The following is a 24468-nucleotide window of genomic DNA, read 5'->3' on the forward strand; positions in this document are numbered from 1 at the left end:
ATATCATAAAACAACACATACAACACTCAAGTACAGATCCATGGAAGTGATTTTATTTCTGTGATTTCATGAGCTAAGCCATAGTCTGAACCTGGGCAAATGAGTTGTAAGCCTTGGTTACAGCTCGTGTTTTGTCTGGAAAGAGCTAAAGAGGATCAAACAAATAGAGTGGTGTATTGGTTCTGAATGAAACTTTCATGTTCTTGAGCTTTATTTATATCTATAAACTGCCAACTCCTAAGAGAAGTATTGTGGTGGAGTTACCAAGGACAATAAAATCATAAAATACAGCACCAAATGACAAACAATGAACTGAATCAATTCTCTAAAAATGCTTGATGAAAGCAAAAATGTTTTTAACAGATGACAAAAGATCAGAATTGCTAGTGCTCATCTAATCTCAATAGGAATAAACTGTCCAAAATACTGCAAGACTCGACTCAAGCAGAAGATAAACGAACATGTGGCTCCCACAGGATGGTCAAGAGGGCTTCTTTTGATGCCCACAGTGGTCTGGTATAAGGGACAAGGCAGTCACTGAGTGAGTCCTGAAAGACCTCCTGTGGCGTCTGTATGGAGCCCCGGTCGTCTCACGGACTATTGACCTGTCCACCGCTAATCCACTGCCACCAACCAGGTCTTCCCCAGTAAATCACTTAGCCTCAGTCAGGATCTTAAGTTAACAAAGAAGAGTGTAGTTTATTGGAAACACAAACTTGAACTGCATTCAAAACGTCGTTACTCTTTGCCTTCTTAGTCTTATTTTTATCCTATCTCTTACTCTTCTACCTCCCCTCACACAAGAACCAACTGCACTGTCTCTCTAATTCCATCTGTCTGCCAACTGCTTTCCCAACTGCCTTTTCCAACCAACCAACCAACCAACCAACCCAAACCAACCAACCCAAACCTCCGGCTAAGCCCTTTTATGAACAGGTAGGCCCCGCCTCTGGCTTTTCTATTGGTCTACCTGTTAACCCTTTCTCTCCCCCTGTACAGACATTTTCAAACGAACGGGCAAACACCACACCTCCTTTGCAGGCCTTTCCCAATCCAGCCTGGGATGGTGGGCCCTTGACTGACTCCAGCAACAAACACTGAGGCAGCTCAACAGAATCTTGGGTTGGGGCATAGTTTGGGTTTTGTCGCTGTATTTTTTTTTTTTTAAAAAATGGTATCTTTATTGTTTGATCTTGTTATGATTTGGCTGTGTACTTTTTTATGGGTTTTATTTATTATTTGTGACGATTTTTGTTTTATTTGTAACTATGTAATTTTGTCCATGTTGTAAGCTGTCTTGAGCCTGGTTTTAACTACGGGGAGGCAGTATACAAATAAAATGATGTATGTGGAGGCAGCCTGTTCTTCATACACTATTCATGCACTTCATACACAGGGCTTCATACACTAAGAGCAATTATCTTGAACTTAGCTCAGTAATATACAGGCAGCCAGTGCAGAGCTTTCAGCACCAGTGTGTGATGGCTTGTGAACGCTCTCCGCAAGAAATGCCTCTGCTCACTCAGAGATACATATATACAGTCTTTATTTTACATATGTACAAGCAGCACGTTACAATCATGCATCCGAATCCTCCGGCTCAGATTCTTGGAGTGCCTTATGCCCGCCCTTTCTCCAACAGAAAAGATGTGGAATTTTCATGTGATGTCTCTGTCCCCTCCTCTTTAACACTCTCCTTTCCTTGGCAGACGGAACAGGCATTGTTTCACTGTCTGTGCCAGAACTTCCTGTGCGGTGTTGAGGGTCTGGTCCAACATCTGTGAGCCGTCCCTCCTCCTGGCTTTCCCTTCTTTCCTCCACCGCCACTTCCTGCCCCCTTCCTCTGTCTGTCTCTCCTCCTCTCCTTCATTCTCCATCAATACCATGACACAGTGTAATATGTTCCCCCCAATTTTTTTTTATAAATTTTCCAAATTTATAACAAATATACTAAAAAGAAAAAGAGAAAAAAGATTTAAAAATCCTTCTAATATCCAATTTAGTTTTCATTGTTAACTGACTTCCTCAAATCCCCCCTAACTGAATTTCATTGTATCCCCTTGTAAGTTTTCCAATATCTTCTTTCTAAGAAAATTAACTCCTTCCAATTACTATCTTTACTTCTTTTCATAATTTTTAGGTCCATAATGTTTTTTAATCATACTCTATTCCTAAGCCTAGTTGGTACTTTCAAGTAGCTTCTACTTCTCTTATATTACAATATTTAGCTAAATAGTCATTAAATTTCTTCCATTGTTCTTGGTGTTCCTCTTCTTTCTGATCGCGGATTCTCCCAGTAAGGTCGGCCAGCTCCAAAAAGTCCAACATCTTCATCTGCCATTCTTCTATTGTTGGTCTTTCTTACATTTTCCAATTTTTGGCTAATAAAATTCTTGCTGCAGTTGTGGCATACAAAAACAATCTAACAGCCTTGTTGGGCAATTCCAGTCCTATTACTCCAAGTAGAAAGGCTTCTGGTTTCTTAATAAATGTATATTTCAACATTTTTTTTCAATTCATTATAAATCTTTTCCCAGAAGTCTTTCACTTTAAGACATGTCCAGCACATATGATAAAAGGTACCTTCTTTTTCTTTACATTTCCAACATAAATTATCACTCCTAAGATAAATCTTTGCTAATTTTACTGGGGTTAAGTACCATCTGTACATCATTTTCATAATATTTTCTTTTAATACAGTGCAGGCAGTAAACTTAACCCCTTTCTTCCACAACCTTTCCCAATCTTCCATCATTATATTGTGTCCAAAATCTCTTGCCCAATCTATCATCACAGATTTCACTTGTTCATCCTTTGTATGTCACTCCAACAATAAGTTATACATCTTAGATAGGTTTTTAACATTGGTATCTAGCAACTCCGTTTCCAATTTGGTTTTTTCCATTGCAAAACCATTTTTCTTATCAAGCTTATACATTTCATTGATCTGATAATATTGTAGCCAATCCAATTTATCTTTAACTTGATCAAATGATGTTAATTTAAATCCTTCATTATCCTCCAACAATAAATCAGAATATCTCAGCCATTTACTCTCCATATTTAACTTTTTCTGGACCTTTGCTTCTATTGGCGAAAGCCATCTGGGTGTTTTTCTTTCTAGGAGATCTTTATATCTTATCCAAACATTATATAGTGATTTTCTAATTACATGGTTTTTGAAACCTTTATGGGCATTTATCTTATCATACCATAAATATGCATGCCAACCAAATATATTATCAAATCCCTCTAAATCTACAACATCAACATTGTCTAGTTGAATCCATTCCTTAATCCAGCAGAAAGCTGCTGCTTCAAAGTATATCTTCAGGTCTGGCAGGGAAAATCTGTAAGTAATTTGTATTTAATTCTGGGTTTTCCCCCCTGCCAGATAAATTCTAACAATGCTTTCTGCCATTCTTTAAAATATTTAACATTATCATTAATTGGTAAGGCTTGAAATAAAAACATCATCTTTGGCAATACATTCATCTTAACCACCGATAATCGGCCCATTAATGACAATTTTAACTTTGACTAAATCTCCAGATCTCTCTTAATTTATTTCCATAATTTCTCATAATTATCTTTATATAAATTCAAATTTTTCACCGATAAATTCACCAAGTACTTTTTTAAAAAAACTAGGCCAGACTTTTCTTGAAGAATATTTCTCTCCTCAATATCTAATTTCCCCCCTGATTACTTTGGTTTTGCTCTTGTTTAACTTAAATCCTGCTACTTGCCCGAACTCGTGAATCAGCTCCAGTGCTTTTACTGCACTGGAGTCTGGATCTTGTAATGTTAGCACTAAATTGTCCGCAAAGGCTTTTAACTTATATTGTTTAGATCCTACTGTTATACCTTTAACTTCTTCCTCCTTCCTTAGCATACTTAGCAAAACCTCCAGCACCGTTATAAAAAGCAGAGGGGGAAGTGGGCCTTCTTGCCTGGTTCCTTTTTCAATTCTAATTTCTTCTGAAACCACATTATTAACTATAATTTTTGCCTTTTGTTCAAAATAGATCGCATTAATACCATTTATAAAGTCTTGTCCAACCCCAATACTTTCTAAATTCTTTTTCATGAAACTCCAGGACACATTAACGAAGGCCTTCTCTGCATCAATGAACATTAACATCGCTTTACTGTTTTTTTAAACTTCCAATCTTTCCAATAGATCAATTATATTCCTAATATTATCTGTCATATGCCTTCCAGGCAGGAATCCTGCCTGGTCCTTATGGCTGTAATCTGTTAATACCTTCTTCAACCTGTTGGCCAAAATATTAGCAAAAATTTTGTAATCCACATTAAGTAATGAGATTGGTCTATAGTTTTTTACACTTGATCTATCTTGATCTTGTTTTGATATCAGAATTATGAAAGCTTCCTTCCAGGTTCCAGGCAGCACCAGTGTAATATGCTGATGTGGAGTTGTTCAAGCCAAAGGTTGGGTTGCAGCATTCACCACCTTCATCAAGGACAGCTCTATGTAGAACTCATTGCGTTAGTTCATTCTAACAAGGCCTGCACACTGTGACAAGCTATTCTTGTACAGGAACTGTTGTAGCTGGTGTACCAGCCCAAACTAGGAGAAAACACTCCTGGCCACTGTGGACAATCTAGGAGTACTCCCAAGCTACATACCTGCTCCTTCAGAGAAAGTGCAACCCCATCAAGGACAGACAACTGGCCTATTTCCTGAACTTGGGAACCGCTCATCCACAGGGCTTCCATCTTGCCTGGATTCAGCTTCAGTTTAATGGCCCTCATCCAGCCCATCACTGACTCCAGACACTGATCCAGGAGCGCCCGGCCTCACCTGATTCGGATGTTAGAGAAATAGAGCTGAGTCATCGGCATACTGGCGACACCTTGCTCCAAATCTCCTAATCACGGCTCCCAAGTAGATGTTAAAAAGCATCACAGAAGATAGCACTCTTATGTGCTCCCATAGTGAAAATGCCAGGTGAGCAACGCCGGTCACCCAATGCCTCTCTCTGTAAACAGGCCTGTAGGCAGAAATGCAACCACTGAAGTACTGTACTGTCCATACCACAGATCTGGTCCAGGAAGATACCATGGCTGATGGCATCAAAAACTGCTGAGAGATTAAATAAGAGCAACAAGGTCATACACCCCCTTGTCCCTCCCCTGATAAAAGGTAATCCAAGACTGATTTGTTTCTGAAACTAGACCTGTAAGCAGCCTGAAATGGATCAAGATAGTGATCTGACTAGTCACAGGTGGGAGTTCTGATCCAGCAAATCACTCCACATGTTCCCATCTGTTCTGATACAGAGCATGCCCCATCACTAAGACAGACCTGAAGCAATTATGACCTAAGCACAAAACTGATGACACTGGTTGGGGACACTCAAACTCTCCAATCAAGTTGGAGACTCTATTGTTACAGGTGAAATCCTACTGTATCAACTTCACCAGTGGCTATATTTGACAAACTAGAGGTTGCGTCTAAATTTGAAACACATGAGCAATGCTTGCCCCCTGTACAAATACGCAGTTAAATACCAATCTCTCAACAGGATATCTGTATCCCTCTTTCATTAGTGTTTCTGCTGTTGGAACATTAAAAAATTAGTGATAAAGTGGGTGGTGGGAAGGTGGGGAAGGGTTTTTAGCAGCCAGATGTATTCTATAAGGTAACAAATATAGAATGAACTTTTGAAAAACTAGAGTATGTTGTAATTAGTAAAGTGCTCCCCATCATCCTTCAAAAGATTTTAGCCTCTCATTAACGCATTTGATCACAAAGTGTTCAAGCTGCTGCATCACACACTTTTATCATTCTGAAGAGATGCATTGGTATGAAATACTTTATTTCAATAGTGTCTGCACTCTAGCCTGGGGTATTCCACTTCTGTGCATTGGTACGTCCACCCTAATTCTGGATTGTGCTAGCTAATTTTGAGAGATGTGCTTTTCGTGGTGAAATAGAAGTTCACAAATAAAAGGCAGATCTGGAAACATGACACAAAGCAGAAAGGCTTGAGATAAATCCCAATGAATGCAAGTGATTGTCCCCAGAAGGGGTCCTTTTTCCATGCTGAAAAGCAATGAAATAAATAATGATGGCTCATTGTCTACAATTTAGAGGTAGCTGCTCCTACCCTCCCAAGCACTAAAGAAATCAACTTTTTAAAAACTTTATCATACCAAAACAAACAAAATGAATTTCAACAGGGACAAACGTAAGGTTCTACACTTAGGAAGATCCAGCTGCACAAATGTAAGATGGAGGACACCTAGATTGCCAGTAGTACATGTGAAAAGGATCTAGGGGTCTTAGTAGACCACAAGTTAATCACTTCCCTGGCCCAGCCAGCTGTCCCCTCCCTGCTAGCTTTTAATCAGCCATGAGGGGCAAGGCTCCACAGCACAAGAAGTCACACTGACTGATTCAAGCACCTTGTCCTGCATCCTTGAGTCTTACCAACTGAAACTCATCCAACACAACAGGACTAGACTGTGCTCTGGATGCCCCTAGCGATTCATCTGCTGTAGTCAAGATCCCTGTGGATGCAATTTTATCCTCAAAATGCATTGCAAACAAATTACAGCAAGCTGCCGTTCATCCTGCCACCTCCTTTGGGCCAGACTGGAACAGGCTCTGCACTACCCGGAAAAGCTGTGCTGGGTGGCACAATGAGGATGCAAGGGGGGCAGCAAAGTAAGTCACCTTTTCAGCCTTCACTGCCACTAGGTAGGCTTGAGAATGAGCCCTCACCAAGATATCCCTCTGCTTATGTTTGAGTCATCACCCAGCTTGATTCCTTGCCCTAAATTCTGGGGTGTATCAGGGAACCAAAAGGGCTTTACAAAGCGGGAGAGGGCATTCAGGGGCTATATCGTCAACAGCCCAAGCCATTCAATGTTCCAGTTGTTGGCCAGGGCTTCAACAGGAGCACCAGTCATATCAGCCTGGAAATCCTCCAGAGCTGTCTGGAAGCCCACCTAGGGTGGATCATCCTACCTTGGAGGTTTTTAAGCAGAGATTGGCCACCTGTCAGGAATGCTTTAGTTGAGATTCCTGGACTGCAGGGGGTTGGACTAGATGACCCTCTACAATTCTGTGATTCTATCATTTGTTTGTACGTAGCTGCTTCTAATGAATAGTTCTTGTTAACTCCTCCTTTCATTCACAGAAGCACCACAGGGGATTTCTACCAATCTGATCCAGGTTTCAAGCCTCCTCCTTTCCCCATCCCTTCCACATTTCTATGCTACTATAAAGAGCATGTTCAGAAAGTATTGTCTATTTATTGATTTCCTTGGAACATTTCCATTTATATATTCACAAGATGGACACAAGAATGCCATGTTAACCATCCATATTTGATTTCTTTGGTTTTGCCCCAATAAATTCCTTTTGATGTTCTAACATTATACTTTTTATTCTGAATCCAAACAATCCAATATCACACTATAGTAAGGCAATGTATCATATATTTTTGCAATTGGCAACTTGCTTCTCTCCGTTTGTGCTTTACCGACTCACTGCATGGCACACAGCACCAGCAGAATGAACACTGGTATATCACAATCACGTCACAAAAAATGGGTAGTGTCCCAAGTTAATGTCATTGGGAGTTTTAATGAACATGGTGTCAGCCATAGATACGGCAGATAAGACATCTACATTCTGAGAGAACAATCCATTAAAAAACGGGTTCTTTGCCAGTCATCCAAACTGTTGTGTAGATTCCTGTTCATATTCTTTTAAAAGAAGACAGATGTCACAGAATGGAAAGTGTATATGAAGGTTGCTTCAACATAATGAGCAGGAGTAAGAAAGATGATTAGTCATCAGGCATCAGTCTGCTTGGGTCTGACTCGGAACAGTTGCAGGAAAGTATGACATGCCATGGTTTTGTTTCCAAAATCTAGTAACTTTTTACATTTCCTGTGCTTTTATAAAAACCAATAAAATCTAAGCATGAAGAGTAACAAAGCAGAAAACAAATATACTTTCAGAGCCTTCAACAACAAGAAGCAGCAGCAGCAGTTGACTCATTATGTGCACTGAGCATCTCAATGCCCAGTTTGCATTCAGAATCAAAAGAATCATATGTACTGAGTGGAAGGTACTATCCGCACCATCTATAGCTCAAATCTCAAAAAATTACAACAAATTGTACCTTTGCATGAAGGAACAGCCAGCTGCTTTTGGTTCATTGTTGTTTTCCTTTGTCTACTATACAACAATACAAATGGCATTTTGAGCAAGTAGGACCAAACCAAGCAGTTTGCAAAGCCACGAGTGAGCTTAAAAACCCCAGAGGCAATCACCTCCTGCTTTATGCTGCCCCCTAAAAGTAACCATTCATTCTTTTCATCATCTTAGAGGCTGCACATTTCTTCTCCCTACCTTTGGTGGGATGCTAAGGATGGTCCCAATCTTTGGCAGCTCATTATTCTATTTGGGAACTGTGTTTCTTAGCTCAAGCTAGAGCCACTTAGCTTTTCTCCTAAATAGCATGCTCCAGTACAAGACAGAACCTGACTTGTAGGTCTGACTTCCTTTTATAGGGTAGGAAAGCCTATTCACTCTTCTGCTTGCACTTCAGTACAAAAGTCATTTTTAATATTTCAATATCTCTAAATAAGAGGGAAAGTTAAAATGGCCCTCTTTGGCAAAATATTTGTAGCTCAATGCCCAGTGCATCAAGCTTTAAGCCATGATTTAGCCAGTGTGAGGAGAAAGGAGCTTGACTGCAGTGCATAAAACCTTACCCCAAAATTAATAAATAAATGAAGTTGGATCCATTTCCTGCCCCTACAGAAAGATATGGAGCAAAGGAGGAACATGGGACATTAGGAAAAGGATCGCTTTGCTGCTCAGACCAGAAAACTAGTCTGTCCTGGAAGCTTCAACAGGGTCAGCGATGGTCACAGGGATTGCCTACTGCAGTTGAAGAGGCTCTTAGCTGGAATGGCTCATTGTCCTGTAAAGGTGAAGGGACCCCTGACCGTTAGGTCCAGTCCTGGACCAATATGGGGTTGTGACGCTCATCTCTCTTTACTGGCCGAGGGAGCTGGTGTACAGCTTCCAGGTCATGTGGCCAGCATGACTAAACCGCTTCTGGCGAACCAGAGCGGCGCATGCAAACGCCGTTTACCTTCCCACCGGAGCAGTACTTATTTATCTACTTGCACTTTGACGTGCTTTCGAACTGCAAGGTGGGCAGGAGCTGGGACCGAACAACAGGAGCTCACCCGGTTGCAGGGATTCAAACCGCCAACCTTCTGATCGGCAAGCCCTAGACTCTGTGGGTTAACCCACAGCGCCACCCGCATCCCTGTAGTTCCCTATTTAAGCCAGAACTTGATCGTGGAGCACAACCTAATCTTTACCAGATCTTCATTAAACCACAACTTCAGGATAGGCTGTGGGCTTTTCAGGAAATGACAACAACAATTTACTATTTATACCCTGCCCATTTAGTTGGGTTTCCCCAGCCACTCTGGGTGGCTTCCAGCAAAATATTAAAAATACAATAAAACATCAGACATTAAAAACTTCCCTAAACAGGTTTGCCTTCAGATGTCTTCTAAAAGTCAGATTAGTTGTTTATTTCCTTGACATCTGATGGGAGGGCGTTCCACAGGGTGGGCACCACTACCAAGAAGGCCCTCTGCCTGGTTCTCTGTAACCTCACTTCTCACAGGGAGGGAACCACCAAAAGGCCCTCGGAGCTGGACCTCAGTGTCTGGGCTGAATGATGGGGGTGGAGATACTCCTTCATTTACTTGGATAATATATTTAAATCAGTACAGAAAAGCTAAATTGTTGAGTTTAATTTTTTTAAATTAAAAAATGAAGTTTAACATGCTGTTCTTGCTAGCTTGCAAATGACTTTTTAAAAATAGTTGCCTTTGGGTATTTCCAACTTACAACAGTATTTTAAGGTGCATTCAACATTTACTTATTTGTCTTCTTCTAAAGTATCAGTCAATGGCCACCGTTCTAGACCCAGGACTTTTCTCAATTGTCCATACATACTGAAAGCTGTTTGCATACCTTGATTAGGCAGAATTTCATTCCAGCTGATCACATGTCCAGGACTGTGAAGAGTAGCATATGGAGCTCAATTTGGTAGTCAATTAATGAGCATAGTTAGAAATTGAGCTATTAGTGCAACATATGCAAACCACGATGAGGACTGCCATGCTGGTTTTCTTCGCTTCATTATACAGCCTAATGACATGCATTGATGTCCTACAGCGTTCAGTCTGTGTGCCACTAAAGTTGAAAGTCCACAAAATGGAAAGTGGAAGCTGCAGTCTCATGTTTCTGAGATGTGTAGCAAGAACAGCCATTAGAAAACACAAGCAGGCAGGATAATTGTGAGGGGAAATGGAACAAAATCAAGGGGAAATAAAACTGATTACTGAAAATGATTACTGACTTTACGAAAATGCCTGATCTTACATTATTTGGCCACCCAAATTCTGGCTGTGGCAACATGAACAGTGGGCGCGTCAGGTTCTCAGGTTTGATTCCTGCTCCAATCCGCATTGGTAGAAGTTAAGAGTGGAAGATCTTATATGTATCTCCCTAACCCTGAAACAACTGCTAGAGCAACAGGGATATCTGTAAGCCTGGTGTATGTGCCCAATCTCATCTTCAGGGCTAAAGGGTCATCTGAACTGCCTACAATATGAAACACTTCACATAACCCTTGCACTTATTTGAATAGATTGCTGCACATGTCATCAAAATATTGTTAATTACTGTATCTAAAGAGACTGAAGGACTATAAGTATTAACACACCAACCAGAACATCTACCCTCCACACAGCACTGCATTACCCAAGCCAAAGAAACATAATGCAGTGTTACAGCAGCCAAACTTTTTATTAACCATTTACTGTATCTATATTCTGCATTTCTGCCAGGGCCATCCAGGAAGTTTACAGTTGCAAGTACAGGGTACCTTGGGTTAAGAACTTAATTCGTTCTGGAGGTCTGTTCTTAACCTGAAACTGTTCTTAACCTGAAGCACCACTTTAACTAAAGGGGCCTCCCACTGCTGCTGCTGCGCCGCCACACGATTTCTGTTCTCATCCTGAAGCAAAGTTCTTAACCCGAGGTTAATATTTCTGGGTTAGCGGAGTCTGTAACCTGAAGCGTATGTAACCCGAGGTACCACTGTAATGCAAGTAATCTGCAAACAGGATGCAGCGGGTAAGCGAGGGGAAAGTAAAGTAAATGAACTAATGAACAAAAAACATTTCAGAATGCCCAGGTAGAGTGATCACCACAGGAATGTTCTGGGAGAGAAAGAGCTAATGTGAGACTTTTCTCTTTGATTCAGCCAGTGGAATGGCTGCAGATGGTGGCAACTCTGTGAGCAGAGCAGAGGTCTCTTAGTCCAGAGTTTCCCAAACTCAGATCTCCAGCTGTTTTTGGATTACAACTCCCATTATCCCTAGCTAGCAGGAAGAGTGGTCAGGAATGATGGGAATTGTAGTCCCAAAACATCTAGAGAATCTAGGGAAACTGTGATCTAGTCAAACCCATCTAATCCACCCTCCTGAATTTCTGTCCTGATGCAACTGTTTTATGGATTTTTTGTGCTGCTATTGGATTTTAGTGTGTTTTAATTGTTGATCACCCAGGGGACTCTAGTTATACGACAACTGGCTAAATATATAAATCCACAAGTGGATCTTCAAGTCCAGGAGCTGCTCCTGCTCCTTACTTCCCTTGCACTACAATTTGATGAAATCAGTCAATATTGTCACACAGCACACCAGAGGCCTCCATGGACATTGTGCAAAGCCTAAAAAGTGCAACATAGATGCTCACTATTAAAGCCTTGCAGCACAACCCAGAGAAGCCTCCACTACATTACGATTTTGATGATTTTACTGACGCCACCCCTCACTAGAAGCCTCTGCTCATGAAGAACAAAGCCCACCATAGCTTATACCCATAGATTTGGAACCCTCCACCCCCCCCAAAATATATATATATATATATGCAAGCAGTCATGTTGTTACACTAGAGCACGGGTAGGCAAACTAAGGCCCAATCGCCTTCTAAATCTGGCCCGCGGACAGTCTGGGAATCAGCGTGTTTTTACATGAGTAGAATATATCCTTTTATTTAAAATGCATCTCTGGGCTATTTGTGGGGCCTATCTGGTGTTTTTACATGAGTAAAATGTGTACTTTTATTTAAAATGCATCTCTGGGTTATTTGTGGGGCAAAGGAATTTGTTCATTCCCCCTCCCCAATATAGTCTGGCCCCCCCACAAGGTCTGAGGGACAGTGGACCGACCCCTGCTGAAAAAGGATGGGGCAAATTAAAAAAAAAAAAGCACAAAACTTTGATTAGAACTCAAGATGTGCTTAAATATCATGAGCAGGAAGCATAACACATTAAGTATGAAGCATCACCAGCAATAACTCATGATGGGCAACTGCCAAGTAAGAAACCCTGTTGGCTGCTACCTCCCTTCTTAAGATTTATATTTGATCTGCATCTTAATCACCTTGTATGTTCCTCCACCGAAGAAAGCCAACCACATACAATGCTATATGTTTACTGTGGAGCTTTAAAAATAATTGGGTACACTAACACATGGCTTCGAAAACCTGGCTTTCATAGCCTTTCTCCAAACTATAATTCAAAGTTCAGTTCAAAATGTCAATGAAATCATTGAGCTGTGGCGCTTGCCTATTGAATTATACTATTTGTTTATCAAATTGTTTTTTACTGATATTGAAATATTATGAATAGCTCCAACATTTTAAAAATTATGTCAGATGGGCAACTGCATGATGAAGAATACAAGATATAAACCCTGAATACCAATTTATACATTGTGCAGCAAATAGTAGCTTTTACTTCAGAAGTGAGTTAATGACATTCTTTAAAAAAAGGAATAATAAATTGAAACATTACGCTCTCTCATCATAAGCATTGTTCAGCTAAAATGTACTCCATGTTAATAGACTGGGAAACTAGAGAATGCCTTGGACTAACACCTTCCTTTGCTTTAATCACAAATAATTGCTTCTCTTTGTACTAATGAGCAGCACAAAATGAATGCAATTTAGACAATTCATTCAGCGTAATAGCTCTGAGAGTTAATATTACTGCAGAGAGACACATTCTCAATTTCCTGCAGTACAACAGAGGCGCTAGATTTTTCACTTGAGGGAGCTTTTCTGCCACTACGCAAATAGAAATAGAAAGCCCATTATCTAGTGATAAAAAAACGAACAACAAAACAGGTTAAATAAAGTTTTTATGTAGCTGTATCCTCATAACCACCATCAACTCTCAGGGTTATGACTGTAAACAAAGCCGCTCACTTACTGAAATCAATGAGAAATCTTCCAAATCCTTGCCTTTGGTACTGGGGCATGATCATTATGCAGGAGACATTGTACTTCTGCTGGCAGAGCTTTTCCTGGGGGAAGGAGAAACAGATCAAGTATGTCAAAACACTGCTGAAGTGGGCAATTCCATGCACCTGCCTCTGCCTTTGTAAAATAGCCCAGTAAGGTAAACAGGCAGCAGGTCAATACGAAAATAGAGTAAGCCCCTAGAAAGTAATGTCGCTGGTGAAGTAGAACAGCAAATCAAATGTATCTTCCAAAAAGATTTATTTTACGAGATGGCACCTCAGAAATTAACAACAGAAAAATCCAAAAGGAACTGCATGAGTGAATTTCAAATCCAGGGAGTGGAAAGAAGGCATTTTTTCTCATGCTGCCCTGACTTTTGTGTCAGGAATGTACAAAAGGCAGATGATACCTACACGTTTGCTGAAGGCAGCAGTTTGGATCATAAGTAATAGCCACATTAAAATAACTTACTGCTTTTTGCCAGCATTTCATCTGTCTCTCAGCAAATACTTCTAACTGACAGAACTGTTTATCTAAAGTAATATTTGAAGCAGATGCAGCTTTCATACAGTCAGGTGCATCCACCTTTGAATACCAAGTAAATTTCCATCAAAATATGGCACAGACCAGAAAGAAATATAAACTGATGTCTACAAAAACAGCAGGAGGAAAGATTAAACCGGCTGCTGAAAACAAAGGCAAACCCAGTAAGATGCTAGTGGAGTGGGATCTTCAGGGCAGTTACGTCTATCAGGCAGGGTGCAGGAACGTAAGAAGAAGGAGTCACGCTGGCAAAGACACCCCAGAACTCTCCTTGAAATCCAGACCACGTGTATGGGGAGACTAACAGGGATAACTCAAAATCTCAGTGCCTCTGCGCCACTAACCACTATGCATCAACAGCTGCTACAAGCCAAGACGGCTGCTTCTTTACAGGGAAATCCTCAAAATAAACTCCAGTGTAACTTAACTAAACCTCCTAGACTGTCTCACTTATTCAAGCTGCCTTTATATGCACCTTCTATCTTGTCTCCTCCTTTGCCATTCCTACACTAGGCAGGGCTGTGGCACTGGGACCACTTGAAACTGGCCCAAGGCTCAGTGACAGGTCCCATTCCACAGTTTGAGAAACATTTAGAATAAACAACCAGATACAAGACAGACTGGAATTAAAACTTGGCGTGGGGAGAGCACTTGCTGACAAAACTACAAACTATTATTAAAACATGAACATAGAGCAAATTATATATACATGACAATGTAGACACCGAGTATACAGGGGGTGGAATCTCAAGAGAAAGCCTTCAGACTAAAGACCTTAAATTTTCACTAAACAATAAAAGAAAATTGTCATAAAAGGCATGATGAGATGCTCTACTACCTGAGTAACAAAATAAGTAATAACTACAACAAAACTGGAAGTGCCAAACGAAACAGGAGATTTGTCACACCTGATGGAAACATTCTAAAGTGAAAAAATATAGTAGAATGATAAATAAAGCCCAAGAGAGAATACTTGAGATCTTAAAATGATACTGGCATTGTAGTTGTTTGTAATCAGAAAACAGTGTTTGCTTTCGGTTGATATTATGCATTCCAAATCAGCAGTGTGTGCTTTGGCACAAAAGCCAAGATATTCTCATGATGTTAAGATCAAACTTTTACCTTGGAGAAGTACCCAACTAAGTGGCATCCTTTTTCATCATTCTTTGTGAGAACATAGAAAAGGAATGGCTCAACATCATAATATAAGGTTTTGTGGTCCAGAAAGAGCTTTGCTAACAAGCAAAGATTTTGGCAATAAATTTTGCTCACATTCCCATCAACCTATGGAGGAGAAAATTTCCCATATTAATAATTAAGTATGGAAGTGGATCACTGCACATAATATTTAAAGTGAACAAAACCAGATTTTTCTCAGAATCATATTAAATATTAGACCATCAATACATTTTGTTACAAGTAACTTGTAAAACTTGTAAAATATAATTTTGATTTATGGCATTTCAAAAGTTTATTTCCCTCTAATTAAAGATACAAATTTGTGAACATATCATTAAAGATATGCTAAGCTGCTGGTTTTTGAAGGCGTTGTACCAGATGGAGGATAAAGCAAGTAACATTATTCTAAGTTTCTGAAGTGTTAAGTCTGCAAAGAGGAAGTTACTTTGGCATTATATACACACAGAAGTTGTTAGATACAAAAGCAAATACTATTTTCTATGAAAAAAATGTTTCCAAGATCAGTTGAAAATAGTGTCACTTTCAGATTTATTCTTCACAAATTACATTTCTTTGATCCTAAATACATGGACAGAAAGATCAAAGGATGTAAAATAGCTGCTGCTCTTTACTTTGTGGAGGGAAGGTCGATACTTCCTTGTGTTCTTTCATAAGCATGCTTCTACATTTAACGAGTATCCTTCTTCCTCAATTTATCTTACTTGCTTTCCATCATTTACTTTGTATCTTACCATACAGTCTGATCCGTACAGCAATAGATTACACAATACAGAATTTCTTTTTACACAGACTACTGGTCTGAAGTTCCTAGCACAATTCTTCTAAACTATAGAATTTCTGTTGGGGATGAAAACAGATTTCCAGTATCAGTGGTCTTCCAGTGTTCTAAAATAGTGGGACAGGTTTACTTGGGAAAACAGGAATCTTTCAGGAGAAGATGGAAAATCACACTAAAATCAAAAGTGTACCTCCTTGAGCAACAAATACCGTATTTTTTGCTCTATAAGACTCACTTTTTCCGTCCTAAAAAGTAAGGGGAAATGTGTGTGCGTCTTATGGAGCGAATGCAGGCTGCGCAGCTATCCCAGAAGCCAGAACAGCAAGAGGGATGGCTGCTTTTGCTGCGCAGCGATCCCTCTTGCTGTTCTGGCTTCTGAGATTCAGAATATATTTTTCTTGTTTTCCTCCTCCAAAAACTAGGTGCATCTTGTGGTCTGGTGTGTCTTATAGAGCGAAAAATACGGCAACTCATGGGAAATGGGCATCCTCTGGGGCCAAGCACAGTGTGTGTGTGTGTGTGTGTGTGTGTGTGTGTGTTTGGGTGGGGGGGATCAGGAGCACCCACATTACAGATAGCTGTGGGTGGGGAGATTAATACATTTACTACATTCTTACTCTTTAACTAGCCTGCAGTACTACTAACACAAATAAAATGCTTCCTACCTCAAACACTGAAAGATCCTTCCTCCTGTAGATTTCATTGGCTGGAGGATGAAACCAGCCACACTTCTTTGCGTGCCTTAGCAAAATATTTTTACTTTTCATATATTTAAGACAGAATTCACACAGGAAAAGCTTTGATAGTCTGTTAAGTTTAAAAATCAGAGCAGTTAGTATACCATTCTTAGTCAACCAGAGCACTATATGTATTAAACAAGCAAATAAAACAACAAGCAAGCTTAAAGAATATCATACTTCATAACAAATTGTTTATTATGAGGCTGGAGTCATAACAATTCTGTTGAGGTATTTCCAAGTGCCCATAAATTCTAGCTGGACTTGGGAGCAAATTTAATAATAATAATAATAATAATAATAATAATAATAATAAACCAGCTGTGAAGTCAAATCCCATCATAATATTGGAACATTATTATATGCATTGTGTAAACACATCAATGTGTTCTGAGTGAAGTTATCTACAGTATTTATAATTCAGCCTTTATCTAAATTAATGAACACCTGAATTGTTTAAAAAAATAAAACCTGCAATTAATATTTCAACTTTTTAAATGACTTTTTATTAAGATTTTCCATAATACAGTTGCATTTACAAAAGATACCAAAAAAGAAGGTAAACAGAAAAAGGAAAGAAGGGGACAACTAAGATAAAGAGAAGACAGAAAAAGAGAAAAATAAAATAAGCAAGGCAACAGAAAAGAAATACTCTGATTTCCCATCTGCCAGTCACATAAAAGAGAATATGATTATTTAAAAACTTTGGTCAATGTGAACATCTACCACTTTCTGTTAAACAATATTTCCTACCAGTTAAGGTATCTCAGAATCATTTATTTCCTTTTCTCACAGAAAGTCCAAGACTAATTGTCATTCTTAATAAATGTTAACCATATTTTTTTCCTTTAATTTAACTTCGATTAATTCTCACCACCACTACTCCATATTGAATATAATTCTTCCTGTCCATGTCCATATTACAGTCGCTCCATTGTGCTTGCACATTGAGCCGATATTCCATTTTTTCTTGTTGTATATCCACTTGTTCATGTCCAATTCCATATCCTCAGTTCCCTTTCTTGTTATAGCCCATTTCCTGTTGTATTATTCCATTTTTGTTTCTCATTAGTTTGTGTCCAGTTCCGTGTACAGTGGTACCTTGGGTTAAGTACTTAATTCGTTCCGGAGGTCCATTCTTAACCTGAAACTGTTCTTAACCTGAAGCATCACTTTAGCTAATGGGGCCTCCCACTGCCGCCGTGCTGCTGGAGCACGATTTCTGTTCTCATCCTGAAGCAAAGTTCTTAACCCGAGGTACTATTTCTGGGTTAGCGGAGTCTGTAACCTGAAGAGTATGTAACCCGAGGTACCACTGTAGTCAGTTCCATTTCCTGCTGTATTCTATTTCCTGTTGTGTTTACAATGGTATTCCGATCTCCTCTACAACCTTCAATTTTTTCTTTTTCCCCCAGTCTTTTTCCAGAGGCAATACCATAAATTTAATATCACCATTCTTTGAATTCACACCAAATCTGCTAAAACTAAAGAAAGGCCAGGAGTGAAATCCCAAAGCTTTTTTTGCCTCTCAGCTCCATCAACACTATGTCCAGATATTTCTCTAAATCACCATTTGTAATCTTATCTTCTACTTCTCCGAATTTTTGTATGGAGGTCATCTCCATTTTCATTCGATGATGATTCCTTCAGTATGATTTCTTGATCCAGTCCTGCCAACCTTTCATCAGTTTGATCTGGAGCCTCTGCATATTCCCCTACCTTATATTCCTCTGGCTCACTTATTCCATTATTGTCTGACTTGCTCTTCAACATTCATCTGATCATTCTTAATTGTTCAACTATCAACTACTGAACAATACCAACAGTCACTGGTTGGTGGCAGTTCCAAGATGGCAACAGCTTAGCAAGCTGGCTTCCGAGCTCCGCAGATAACAGGAATGTAATTAGTGTCAATTGCTACCCATGGAAGTAAATTTTCCTCTTTTTTAATTTTCTACTTTTAAACTTACCAACCTACTGAGATTCTATCAGCATCTTCTTATCTATGTTATGAGAAACACCTTGGGCAAGTTCTGTGAAGTATCCTGGGCAGGCCGCCAGCCGCTAGCTATTAACCGCCAGCTCCCTTTTATACTTTGTTCCTGGAACTCCTGGCAGTCAACACACAGAGAAACTCTTAAATTGAACAAACTGAACACTTTCTATTTTTTCTTTCCTCTTTGGTTAAGGAAACCTCTCCTAGTTTACACCCCACTGCAATACTATGCCTGCTAGTAAACGCAACAGGGACCCAGAGGAGGCAGTTCTCTCACCGGCTCCCAAGCAATCTAAAATGGAGGACTTTTAAAAACAAATCTGCTTTAACAGTTCCAACAAAAAAAAATGGTTTTCTCCCCTTAAAGAGGATTATGAAAATGAGGAGGATACTCAAGGTGAAAATGCAGAACTGGATCCAACATTGGGGCAAGTTGACCCTGTGCCTCTAAGAGAGGAAGGAATAACAAGTAGGGAGAGCACCCAATTAACTCTAATTGCAAGAATGGTTGAGCATATCTTCCAACAAATTAGAGGTATTGCCTCTCAAATAACCCAGTTATCCAAAGAGGTCCACAGTTTATCAGTTAAAGGCAAGCAGGCACTAACAGAGCACCAAAGTGAAATGGCACAACAAAAGCAGACCCCTAAGTTTGACATAGAATGCGGAGAGGCTCTTAAAACAAACTCTTCTTATTTAAGAGTCTTCCAACCAAAAAAGATCTGCATGACAATTTGTGGAAGTCTAGATCAAACTCCTAACTGGAAAGGTGTCCAGCGTTCCAAATAACATTCATCAGACTTACTTGGTATTGGACTTACAGAGACTGACTTAGTTGGGACTGAACCCTTGAATACCAAAAATCAATCGACTAAGAGCAAATCACTGTAAAACAATTAAACTTCTCTCATGGAATGTAACAGGGTGGCCGAACAAGACCCAAGACAGTGATTTCTGTTCCTATCTACAAACACATGATATCATCTTAAAGAAACTTGGGCAAAAGAGGGCACCATGGTTGAATTACAGGGTTTTACAAGTTAAACTCAACCAGCTCCTAAAACTGTAAAGTATGGAAGGCCTAGCAGGGGGGCTGGCAGTGCTGGTGCCAACATCTCTTAATGTATCAATTCAACAGTGTCCCTCGCTGACCACCCCTAATTTTTTTAGTGTTGTCCCTTTCTGATAGTCTCCGGAGAAATACTTACTGTATCTGCGTGTACATACCTCCAGTAAAGTCTTGTGGGGAACTGAGCTCATATTGGGGAAAGCTTGACCAACTACTCGAAAGTATAGACTCTCTGTCTCCTAACCCTCAGCTTGTCTTGGGAGGCGACTTCAATGCCCGGATCAGCCTTGTTTCCCCACAAAATACAATATTATCTGGACTAAACTGGGAGGACAAACCCCAAATCTGTCAGAGGGCAGCAATGGACACCACCTCTCTAACCGCGCTGGGAATTATCTCTGTGAACTTATAATTAAGCATAACCTTTTGTTATGCAATGGGCACCGTCAAGGGGATCAAGAGGGTTATTTTACTTTTATCTCCCCCAGAGGATTTACTAGCACCATAGATTATATCCTAACATCCAATAATGTGCCAATTAACCGAGACACCTTTAGGATAATTCCCAGAGCTGAGACCACTTTCCACTTGAGTTATCTCTGACATCATTCATTTCTCCTGCCTTCCCTAAATTATTGGATGAAACGGAATATCTGATACTTGGAAATAGGAGGTTAAAATGGAATGCACAGGTCCAAGAAAAAATGCTAGGCTGTAAGAGCACCACTGTGAGAAAGGTTTTTTAAAAAGAAAAGGAGGTGGTGGTAGAAGTCTGCCGATTTTCAGGTAAATCTCTCCGCCCCTCCAATTTTGTTTAACTTTTTCTCTTGACCCCTTCAAAAATGGATGAAAATATAGACCATTTTTGAACACTGAGGAACTGGGGCCCAATTACAGGCAAAAGTAGAGCATACATTACAGTGAGCACATTGATGGCAAGTGCTTGAGCCATCCCTTGACACGATATAGTGAAATAGGAAGCTATTTATTATCAACATTACTGTTTGCAGAGCTTGTCATATTCTATCCATGGCAAAATAGTCTCAAAATGTTGAACTATGAAGTTTAAAATTTTGGCACCAAGAAAAATAACAAATTACATTTTACTAATATGTGGATTTTCTAATTGCGGACACTCTGAACATTGCTGAACTCTTAATTATTTATGATTATTTTTGATACGTTTTAAGAGAACTATCTCAAGCTCCATGTAGAAAGGAAGGGACATGCATGAAGTAATTTGGGGGCTAGCCTTTTTTTCCTTAGCCACAAAAGGGTGTGTACGAGGCATTCTGTAGCTAAACAGGCTTATCTGCAGCCAATATACATTTTTAATCTTTGATTTTTTGGCAGTGCCAAGCCGATTTTACAGCAACGTTCAATGATAATCTGCAAGCTAGGGAAGAAAGAGAAGGGAAGTTATAAAGTTGTGGTTTCACTGCATGTCTGAATATGAGAAGCTTTGCAAATAAGTTGTAAAGGAATCTTTTTTGGAGCTATGAGATGGTGTTTGTCATAAAACAGTTTATAGGTTCATTCTCCTTACCTTGCATATTCTTGTGGGTAAGGCGAGGAGTACCATGTTTGGATCTCATATTTCCCAAATTCTATCACAGAAGGGTAGCGTCCATTTGTTTCTCCACCATTTTTACAACCAATTTTCTATTAATCACAATTAAAGAACAAAAGTTTTGAAAGCGCAACAGAATTCCCCCCCCCCATGACATTTCACTAGTAAGGCTATTTTGGGGGTATTACACTATTTTAGGTGCTAGGTGGAGAGACATCTGTTTACAGAGGAATGAAAAGTAGCACAAACTATCCACATCCTTAAAAATAAGGACTTCTATCAAGGCACCCAAGTGCTGTGAAACTTATTCACTCTGCACCATGCCTGAAGCTATATAGAGAACTTCCCATTCAAGTTTACTTTTACCCTAATGAGATACTTGGGTTCTAGATTAGATGTATAGCATTATATACAAACTAGCCTTAATAAAAGGGGCATTAAGCAGAACTAAGCAGTCAGCACAATTTTCTCCTCATATCAAGCAACAAATTACCGTATCAGTACTGTTCACATAGCTGGCACCTGTGAACCTTACCTCCATTGCAAGTTCCTGGGCCTGCTTAAACATTTCCAAATCTTCTTCTGTAATAATATCCTTGCTTCCCACCAGAAACAGATCTGAGTTTTCTTGTTTGATGCTTATTTTGATTTCTGTACCTGTTGTTTAAAACCAGCAGAGAGTTTATTCACCACCATGATGCAACAAACACCTTTTGCAATCAAAATGTAGCTCCCAGCATTTTCTAACGCTTTAAAATCCTGCTTCCCACTGATCTTTCCAGTTGACGTAGCAAATCTTTATTATTATAGTATCTACTAAAACATTTGCAGATTTATTTTAAATAAACACGGCCAGGACAAACAGCAGCCTTTTCTTTCATGCCCTAACTTAGAATTTACACTCTACTCCTACCCAATTAAAAAAGACATTTTGACTACAAAACTATATCAAACAACTGATACAGCAGCATAGATTTCACATATCCTAACCATATATCTGAACCTCTAAGAAAAAGAAAACAAGCTTTCAACACTAAAACAATCTTAGGCAAAACTATTTGAAACAGATTAGAAGAAACTAAGGCAAGGAATACAGACTTTTGTTTCTTCAAGAAAAAAAGGAAAGATTTATTTAAAAACTGGGAAGAGTAAATTTCACAGCAGTACAAATCCAGTGTTGTGTAGCAGATGGAATGTGTCATGGAAAAGCAATGGAGGAGAGGGAAATGAAGAGTTGAAATGGTCATCCTAATAAATGCCATCAGCACTGTGGCCAGAGAAAGGGCAAGGGACAGCATGGAGTGGCTACCAATATGCTACTACAAAAGGCATAAAAGCAACATTATGAAGACATTGGGGTGGGGGGGTGCTAGTGCCACTACATATGCAAAAACTGACAAACAAGGCGGTACAGCATTAGTTGGAAAAACAATTTGGAGATTTAGTCAGCATTAGTTACAAGGTCAAAGTTCATTGCTTTTGTATGAGAGTGAAGTCAGAAGAGAAGTAGCCGAGACCTGTGTGACAAAATAAGAATTTGGATTTGGACGGGACGCAGGTTTGGTTGGCGCTTTGACCTGTTGCTTACCATCATCCTGATCAGGTTTAATCCTTCCGTCTGCCAAGTTCCCCTTCCCTGGTGAGGGGGTCCCCATCTGAGGGGTCACTTTATACTTTAATCTGCCTAGAATCCTGCGCTTTTTAAGGAAGGTTGTTTGCTTGAAGTGACCAATTGCTTTAAAAGCACGTCCTCTAGACATACCCCATCCAGAGGCGGAGGCATGAGAAATAAACCTACTTCTAATCTCTTTCTTTCCATAGAAAGCAGTTTTAGACTTGGATGTGGAAGAAAATGCTGCTTTACGACGCAAACGCTTGGGCGGTGCATAACTCGGGTGCCCCTTTTTTCGAGAGTGTCCCTGAGTGGAATAAATATGAGAAAGTCCATCAAAGAGTCCCTTTAGCTGACTGTTATTAGGAAGGCTGCTAAAGGAGGGTGCGCTTGACTGACTGGAGGAGCTTTGGGGAGAGTTAGAAGAGATGGAAGTGCTGGATTTTTGTGAACTGGGGCTCTGACCAGAGATGGGGGTTGGGGGTGGAAGTGAAGAAGGTTTTAGCTTTTGTGTGGTACCTGTAGCCAACACATGAGAAGTACATGATTGTTTCTGAGAGGCCATTTTCCTTGGACGATAATGCTTTGAAAAGTCTATTATTTCACCTCGTGATCTGCGACCATCGGGTGACGGTGTAAAAAACTTAGTAAGGCCATCAATAAGCCCTTTGGTTTTCTTGTTAACGTTAAGTGTAGAGGCAGGTATGTAGGTGGAGGTGGTGGTGGTGATTTTGGTGGCGGTGGCACCAGGCCGGGTGGGGTCTGTAACAGCCAATCTGCTGCTTGAATCCTTCACAGATGCAGCATGACCAGATGAAGGTGTGGTACAGACTTTAGTCTTTTGACCCCTACCAGGTGACCCCCTTCCTGTGAATGCATTCATGGATCCTTCATCGCTGGTTACAGACCTAGCAAAAAATATGGAAAATTTTAAGAAGCAGTCAGCATTAACAAACCATAAAAATAAACGAGAGCAACACTGCATATGAATTACTCATGCTACTTTGCTTAAAATCTAAACAACATCCTAACAGCTAAAAACTGCTGGTGAAGCCTCATCAAATATAGATAGATATACATATTAGTTCAAAACCATCAGAATTATATGATAGTGACAAGACTAAATGATGGTTTTCAGAGTGGTCTGGGGGTTAAAAGCTTTAACTAAGGCTTGTGTTCAAACCAACTAAGCCATCAACTTCCTGGATGCTTTGGGGCAAGCCACATTCTCAATATTTGTCATAAAACAGTAAATATAATCAGCGGCTCCACAGAGTTATTCTGAGGACATGAAGCACAAAGGCTGTAAAGCACTCTGTCTATTAAATAAGAACTATAATAAGTGCAATTAACCAGTGCAGTTGCAACAACTGTGCTCAAAGAGAAATACACATCTCCTCCGCATCTCCTCTCCTTCTTTAACTACAGTTAAAGAGACTGGTCAGCCTTAGGATTAACAACTGTAAAGGCAAACTATTATAGTCACTCATCACAGCCCTTTCTCCCATGAGTACAGTTGCTGGAAACATTCTAGAGCTCCAGCCAAGGAAACTGGTGTTGCTCCACTAATCTT

At 39.9% G+C, this 24468-nt stretch overlaps 1 protein-coding gene and 1 long non-coding RNA gene across 14 annotated transcripts in view; one reads left to right on the plus strand and one right to left on the minus strand.

The window, feature by feature from the left end:
• The window catches only part of KAT6B (lysine acetyltransferase 6B), an 85172-nt gene that overhangs the window by 18815 nt on the left and 41889 nt on the right, over positions 1-24468 (minus strand). For 6 of the 13 annotated variants that reach the window (XM_083440240.1, XM_083440246.1, XM_083440245.1 and 3 more), the window contains 6 exons: positions 22872-23803; positions 21819-21940; positions 21260-21375; positions 16577-16718; positions 15056-15217; positions 13359-13452 (listed from right to left, as the gene is read on the minus strand). In XM_083440240.1, coding sequence (XP_083296366.1) covers positions 13359-13452; positions 15056-15217; positions 16577-16718; positions 21260-21375; positions 21819-21940; positions 22872-23803 — 1568 coding nt within the window. The remainder of the gene's footprint in view (positions 1-13358; positions 13453-15055; positions 15218-16576; positions 16719-21259; positions 21376-21818; positions 21941-22871; positions 23804-24468) is intronic. The other 7 variants (XM_083440252.1, XM_083440242.1, XM_083440241.1 and 4 more) reach the window with 2 other exon arrangements.
• LOC310677591 overlaps positions 781-24468 on the plus strand; it is a 49176-nt gene continuing 25488 nt past the window's right edge. The window contains exon 1 of the long non-coding RNA XR_014511310.1: positions 781-936. This is a non-coding gene — a long non-coding RNA (uncharacterized lncRNA). The remainder of the gene's footprint in view (positions 937-24468) is intronic.

Source organism: Podarcis tiliguerta (assembly GCF_965153285.1).
Source record: "Podarcis tiliguerta genome assembly, chromosome: 5".
NCBI classification, from domain to species: Eukaryota; Metazoa; Chordata; class Lepidosauria; order Squamata; family Lacertidae; genus Podarcis; species Podarcis tiliguerta.